Source organism: Limulus polyphemus, unplaced genomic scaffold (assembly GCF_000517525.1).
Source record: "Limulus polyphemus unplaced genomic scaffold, Limulus_polyphemus-2.1.2 Scaffold5161, whole genome shotgun sequence".
Classification (NCBI taxonomy): domain Eukaryota; kingdom Metazoa; phylum Arthropoda; class Merostomata; order Xiphosura; family Limulidae; genus Limulus; species Limulus polyphemus.
In genome coordinates, this window is record NW_013670771.1 from 16,102 (window position 1) to 24,442 (window position 8,341).

The 8,341-nt window shown below is 31.6% G+C and overlaps 1 protein-coding gene across 1 annotated transcript in view; it reads right to left on the minus strand.

Annotated features, from left to right (window-relative positions):
- Nucleotides 1-581: 581 nt before the first annotated feature.
- LOC106472210 (carcinine transporter-like) overlaps nucleotides 582-8,341 on the minus strand; it is a 36,257-nt gene continuing 28,497 nt past the window's right edge. Inside the window, exons 8-10 of the mRNA XM_022400812.1 lie at nucleotides 5,102-5,283; nucleotides 1,110-1,285; nucleotides 582-821 (exon numbers count right to left, since the gene is read on the minus strand). Of these exons, the coding sequence (XP_022256520.1) occupies nucleotides 692-821; nucleotides 1,110-1,285; nucleotides 5,102-5,283 (488 nt within the window). The 3' untranslated portion in view covers nucleotides 582-691. The remainder of the gene's footprint in view (nucleotides 822-1,109; nucleotides 1,286-5,101; nucleotides 5,284-8,341) is intronic.

Below are 8,341 nucleotides of genomic sequence, written 5' to 3' on the forward strand. Positions count from 1 at the left end.
GTAACTGTTTTTGACTGTTACATTTATATATATATACATATTGCTGTGACGTGTTCCACTTGGACGAGTGTGTTTAAACTATTTGGTAAAAATTATGCCAAATCCAGTCCAAGTAACAGTACTGAATTAATATATTTTTTCAATAATGTTTGCTACAGGCTACGTTCACTGATAGGCCTAACTCCAAAATGTTCGCTTAACTTATGTGCAAAATTTCCTCGCAAACTGATCGATAAAAACACGTTGAATGGCTCACTAACAGACGGATAGACGTTATAACTCTGGCTAAGTCACTAACAGACACTAAACTAAATTATTAATTAACTCATTAGATCACTGATTTTGGTATTTTGCTATATCTTATTTCTACATAGTACAGGAAGCTTCTAGATTAAAGTATTAAAAATATAGCTTAAAGTAATATCATACTCGCTGTTGGTTTTAATATTCTGTACAAGTTTTACTGAGTGAAACACTGACTATATGTTTTCTATTTTAAATCAATAAACAAAAAAAAAGAATATTTTGATTAAAATACTTTTATTGTATTTCATTATTTGAAAATTCATATAATTATAATGGAAGATTACAATTGTATAGAATTTTTAACGTGGTAAAACCTTAAACTTTACGTCACATTTCCCAAACATTGCCGCCAAAGAAACATCCAAGAATAAACTCACGTATTTTATTATGTTAATTCTATATCTTCCCTCATATTTTCGAAATTTTCTGCGTCATCTGTTAACACGCTATTATCCTCAGCAATTAACAATACAGTTTCTTCTTCTTCGTTGGTTACTAAGCATACTTTATTATTGCTGTGGATGAAAATAAAAGTATTTTAACCACTAGGGTATCGTTTGGTCTATTTTTAAATGTTTCCAACCAAACAGATATTTCTTTTAATTTGTTGTTTAAATGGAAACTTTAGGAAGAGTAGACATAGTAGGTTTGAAAAGTTTAATGGCTATTCTCACACAAACAAGTAAACAGATAAATCTTTTTAAGTGCATAAGTTATTCTAATATTTTAGTTACACTTGAGAATAAGTAATGATAGAAACTTAAAAAGAAACAAGCAGTTGATATTAATAGTGGAAAGACTACCTGGTGGGACATAGCAGAAGTTCTTTCCAAGTTAAATTTTTTCCAAAACGTTCTCCTTCTTCGACAGTCTGAGGAATTCGTAAACCAAGAGTTTCTGGGAGAAACAATACAGACAAACTTCCCAGAATCGACAGCATCCCAAGTATAAAAAGTGGCAGTTTAAAAGCCCATTGTCCCTTAAAACGTAAAGCCCGAAATTATGAATATTTTACAACAAAAGGGGAGTAAATACAAACTAACATAAAAAAAAACCACACTGAACGTACACACACTATGTTAGTTTACAAAACTATGGCTTCATTAGTCAGTAGGATGTACCATCTGATAGAATAATTAATATGATTTACAGAAATATGATAAATTCCATTTAAACATTTGATACATGCTTAGTTACAATGAAGACATTAAAATAAAAGCGAAATTTTGTTACCGTTTTTTCTTTTCTTTTTAGTTGATTTTATTGAACCTGGTATAAGTTAACAGAATGTAACGAAAGAAAAAAAAACTTCATTAAACACTGGCGGGAAAGATGATTTCGTAAACTTAAATTAGAGTGTTGTCAGAAACCAGGCCAATATTTGGCCCTCCGTGACCCTTGAATAAAAGAAAGTCAATTTCAAGTCTTTCCTGATGACCCAAGGATTCATAATGGTCTATCTATGTATGTACTAATTATAATATCTTGTTGCTTTTACTTTGAAATATAAACTGACAAGATACGTATTTGTTGACTGTGCACATGAAAATGGTAAACTTTGGAGTAAAATATAAGTAGTTTAAGTTTTTTCTATTTAAAAAACCTATTTTGACCCTGTTACACAAGTTAGGGATGCTTGATGAAAATATTCTTACTGTAATGGACGTGTGTGTCAGTATTTATGTATGTAATCAAACGCCATCTATTGAATGGCACCACAAACAAAAATCCACAAAAAATTCACACTTTGAGTATTCGAGATTCAGACAATTAGAAAAATAACTGTGGTATGTGCAACAACCATTTCTTTATAATAGAACACAATTTTAAATAAAAGTACTCTCCTCACAACAAGAACACGACTTTCATTAGGACTGTACGTGAGGGTTTGATTATATCTTTATTGGTGTAATTTTTAAATGTAGTACTGAAAAACTGGAGTTCTAAAAACTATTATTATTTTTTCAATAAACGGTACCACTTTTAATGTATAAAAACATTACAGTTTATATCACTAAAAGTTATGAAAAGTTTGAGCTCTGTACATTGAATCATTTTGATGTAATGAGTTGCGTGTGACTAAAGAGCACAATCCGAACACTTTTCCTGTGCAGTACTTCTCAGAAAAAAAAAACTTTTTTAGATAAAATTTTCACTTTTTCTATTTATTTTTTTTTCAATGAGGTATGAATACTATTATTAATAATTACTAGTACAAACAGTCACCCGTAGGGCGGCGTTTCTGCTAGTTATTGTAACTCACAATTTGTCAATATTTAAGAAGTTCTTCGCACGCAAATGAAGTTGAAAGATTAAAATACAGATTTTTGTTTTATTCAAAGTTTCAGACTGGTTCTCAATATAGACTTATAACTCTTTATAAACTCAAAAATGTTATTGGAAAAGTTAGTGCTCATTCCACAATGTAATTAACTATGAATTTTATGTTTGGTATAAAAAGGACTGATAATACTTATTTTGCTGGGAATATATATTACCCTGAAAAAAAGTGTAATAGAAAAAAACTACTTGCACGTCTTGACTCTAAACATACATGGACACGTTTGCCAAGGTTTTATGCCAGAGAAAGTTAAACCAGACCTCTTCCTTAAACTGTGTTGAACAAATATTGAAAAGTGATTTAAAATATACAGCCTACATTGGCGTTTTCTGTGCTCATTTCTAGCAAGACATAGCAAGACTATGTTAGACTTGATATACATATATGTGTGTTTTGGTTGTGCCTAACTGTTACTATGTAGGGCTGGGGATCATAAGCTCTATGGTTTGTCCACGACTTAGCAAAATACACGTAGTATTTACAGCAGTGAATGCGTTCTAAGAGTGACACTCATCCCCACTCCCCATACACGGCTCAAAGCCGTACAAAGCCCTGGTGGTGGTTATCGCTGCTGATTGGCTACATTTCCTCTGTTCAGTAGTTGAAAATTAGGGACTGCTATATATCTGAATCCTAGGGGTCTCTGACCTAACAGTGTAGTAACCGCTGAGTATGAACATCAATCTTTTGCTTCGACCTGCTTTTCTGTTTTGGATAATACCACCCATATCAAGTCTTTAACATTTTATTTTCACCAACAATTGGTGGAGAGAACATCAGAATATTTTGAAGACAGAGATGTTTTGTTCAAGTTAGCGAGAAATTAATTATTACCAATATCTATGCATATTCTTTGAGCTGCTGCAGTATCGTGGGATATCGAAGTGAGAGTTAAAAAACAACATTAAAACACCATTAATGTGGTTTGTAACAGATACCATTGCTTCGTAAAGAAATAACTAAAAAATCTTCAGTTCAGTTAAAAGTTTGCTCAAACAGTCAGAGAGCTCATTAAGATGTGACAACAACTATATCATTTATACTGACTGTCTATTTTATTAAGACTACCTCCACCCATTACCAAGTGGACCATGTACTTGGTGTGACATAAACTCCACAGGATGCTGGAAGATGTATTTTTCAATTGGAAACCTTTGGTCAAGAAATATGGCTTACAGTTAATTCGCAGAATTCCGAATGTAACGTTCCAATTCAAATTAAAGATTATCAGTTGGATTGCAATCAAAACTATTGTGATGACCAAAATAAAATAAGATAGCTGAAGTTAATGTCAAACACTATAAATCTATTTTAGACAATATGAGCTTAGTAGGTTGCTGTAATAACGTCTATCAAAATGAAAACTGAGTTTGCATATAGATACTATAAATAAATGAAAAAAAGCCTTATCACAAAAACGTTTCCCACACTATTACACCACCTCCAGCAGCTTGCACTGCCAACAAAGCAATATCCAATCCGCATTTAATACACGATAATGGTAAATACGTATGAAGAGGCAATCACAAATGTTGCTTTTGATAACAATGTACCTTCTAGACGACTGCCTACTTTACGCTCCATTTGTAATATTGAGATTTCCTTGTCCTTGCACAATATCTTGCAGACTAACTGTAATATACCTTGATTTCTGAATTTACAGGATTCAAATAATCACATAACGTACCACATGATTGTTCTATTTGCCAGCTGAGACTAAAATTCTACAAATGTGTGAGTAGGTGTTATTAAAATGGTCATAAGAGTATATATATATATATTGCTGTGGTAATAATATTGTTTTTCAATCATTGAAACTTAACAATTTATTTTAGAATTTTGACTAAATGTTTAACAATTGACAAAAGTATTATTTTGTATAATACAGCAGTGCTGGGTATCTTGTAAGACTATTTGTCGTCTTTCAGATCATTGTTCAACAGCCAACGTCTATAAGAGTTTGAACAAACTCAGAAAAATGTTAGAAAAAACCTGCAGTACAAAGTGATGACACATCAGTCAATTAGTTAGGTTTAAAGAGTTTCCATATTATACCACTGCAAGTGTTTCACACCTAAACATCTGGCGTATTAGTTCTGTATACAAAGTACTTCAACTATAATATTGGAATTTATAGGCCCTACCTAGATGATGAACCATAGTATTGAGAAAAAGTCACTTGAACCACTCATAAGATAGATGGGAGTTATTTGTATTCACCTCTAATTCAAAATCCACAATACATTAAAGTTTCTACTTAAACATTTGGTAAAAATATCATTCTCAACATTAGGTTCATTATGTCTATTCAGGCTAAAGAGAACATTTCGAACAATCCACGTTATCATTTCATTAGTTTCCATCATAACGACACTAAAACCAAATCATTGAAATTATATAAAACTTTTGCATTACTGAAACATAGATACTATATATTATGTAAGTTTCACTTACAAGGTAGTCCACATAAGGTACAAAGATGGACAGAAAACTGACCCAGAAATTGAGATAAACTAGGCCTCTTCCACGCACTGTAGTTGGAAACAGTTCAGCTCCATAGAGAAACATGGCTTGAATAGCAAATATAACACACAATTTTCCAAAAAGATACAATACGAGAGCATAAATACCAGGACCTAAAAATCGAAAAGTTAAACAAAACAAGATTAGTATCATATATTTCATTAGATGAAAAGTAATGGTAAGCTTACAGAAACTACATCACAAAATACATTTCAACAACAAGAAAGGTCATTCTTAACCATAGTTTTGAGTTTTTAAACTTATAATAACATTTTTAAACAATAGATACTTGAAAATGAAAGATCTGAGAGATATATCTCGATTAAAGGAGTCAATTCTGAAGTTTCAAAGCTATTGAATATATATCTATAATAATAAAAGGGCATATCTATGTGAGTGTGACCATCATAACTCCAAGAGGAAAGAACCTAGAAACGTGAAATTTTGCACCCATACTAAGTGGACCCTGAGGGTTTGTACCTGGGTATTATTACTTATCTACGTACGTGTGCGCATGGGAGTACACATCCTTTTATGAAAAAACCACATAAAAAAAAATTTACCACCTTAGGTCCTAGACAAAAGAATCTAGAAACTTGAAATTTTGTACCCATATTAAGTGGACCCTGAGGTTCTGCACCTAGTTATTATTACTTATCTTATCTCTGTGCGCATCCTGTAAATGAGACAAGCTAGTGAAAACCATATAAAAAAAGAAGTGGTTCCTTATATTACAACTTACAGATATAAATCACAGACAGACACGCACGTGCGTGCACATATTTTTAATGAGGCAATCTAGTGAAAAACCACATAAAAGAAGTGGTTCCTTGTATAACAACTTCTAATATATAGAAAGGACAATGCATTTTGGTAATAATGTGTTCCAACAATGTCTTTCATATCATGTTGCTTAGCAATAAAAATATGACCTAAAATTGCTGTTAAGAGGCTATGTGTTGAAAGTATAAAATCAAATGTATAAAATACAAAATTGAAAAATATATTTGTTGTTTTGTAATTTAGAGGGTCCGTTAATTAAAGAGGTTTGTTTTTATTGTTTCTTTTATTATTTAAGTTTAAAATCGGAGGACAAGTCAGAGGGAAGTTATCTTTATAAACAGGCGACATCCCATAAAGGAGCAACAAAACTATATAGGTTATACTTTTATGCTCAAATAAGTTCAGAACACACACAAACTGACATAGTAATCTAGGATATATCAACCTAATAACTTTTGCTGGTATGATATAAAAGGGCGTGTCTGTGTGTATGTGGCCACCATAGTTCCAAGAGGAGAGAACCTAGAAACCTGAAATTTTGTACTCATACTAAGTGAAACCTGAGGGTGTGCACCTGGGTATCATTACTCATCTTGTCTACGTGCGAATTTCCGAATTTATTTTATAATATTTCACTCATATTGTTACTAGTCCAAATGCAAGATGATTTTTATGTTAAGATTTAAAGTAATTTTTTCGTCTTACAGTTTTAAAATTTAATTTGCATTACTCTCTAGAACGTTCTAAATGAATATCAAAAGTTTTAAAGATAAATGTTTATATTCTATCTTTAACTTTCTCTACCACAACACTAATTTTACATATTATGATCAATGTATAGTGCAATGGAATTTTTAAAATTTAGACATAAAAATATTTTAATTATTCATTGAATAATCTTATAGTATCTTCTTTTGGTTATATTCGTAATTTCACCTAGTTAACTTTTCATATGTAGTTTATTTTTAATATTTGTGTTCTTTACCATTTATTAATCATCTCGACACTCCACTATGGGAAGACTCCAGCTTTTTACGTTATTATTGGCAGAAACATGTAAACCTTCTGCTGAATGTTTATGTACTCTTGTAATAAGTTAACTCTTGTGAAATGAGGTAAAGTTTGAATTTTATTATAAAATTGTCAAATCTTTCAAATTATGCACTTTAAAGCATGAATTATATGTAATTAATTAAAATATAAAAATAAAACCTAAATACAATTTAACTGTCTCCCTAACTGTAACACGTTTAGATAAAAAACAACCTATCATAAAGAAAGTAGCCAACAATATTTCGAGTAGTTACATCAACGCAAGGACGACAACTTGGTGCCAATTTCAGAATAACCATTATTGGACTATAGTGTAAAATGAGCTCTTTCTAACGACCATAAACACGTAGATGTTGAAAGTACATGTAACTTCTAAAGCTCAATGTGAAGGTGGACATAGCACCCGTCAGGGGTAGAAAAACTTTATTTCTTGTTTCAACTGCATTCAGTGAAAATACTTTGAAACATATGTATCAGAAGGACAAGTAAACTATATTCTATTCTAGAATAATTTATACATGACCATCCACTTATGCTTCAAGCTATACTTTGCCAAATGTCGACATTGTTTATAGCTCGTGAGTCATGTGACACAAAAGTGGGAAATTTCATTATTTCTTTCAATGTTTCTTTTGAAATAAATGAGTAAAAACTAATATAATATAAAACATTTTCAACTATATCAAACTTTAGAATAATAGTTTCATTAAAATACATTGATAGTAAAGTGGTTTTAGTTACATTTTGAATATAACTCAGTAACGTACGAAGAAAGGGTTTTAAAAATGGCATCGTCGTTATAAGGTTAAGTAAATAGTATTTATAAAAAGTTACTTTCTAACCATTAGTGTCTATTACAAAGTGGCACAGTCGACAGAACTTTACACTAACCAATTATAGGTTTTGAAGAATATGGAAGATTATTTGATATAAGAGGATCTCGCATGGCCTGGTGGTTAAAGGGCTCGACTCACAATTTGAGGTCCGTGAGTTCGAATCATCTTCACCGAACATGTTCGCCCTTTCATCCATGGGACCATTATAATGTTATGGTCAATCCACTATTCTTTAATGAAAATGTAGCTCAAGAGTTGGTTGTGGGTGGTGTTGACATGCTCTCTACACTTTTATTAAAATATCTAAAGAAACAAATGATATTTAAATGTATTTCACACGACAAACGTGTAATAAATACCTAGTATTCAGCTGTTCGTTACATGAATACGTCTGCAAAATTCTACGTATTTCAAATTAAGTTTCAAAATTTGTTAAATAACACAGATTTGGTCCGGCATGGCCAGGTGGTTAGGGCGCTCGACTCGCAATCAGAGGGTC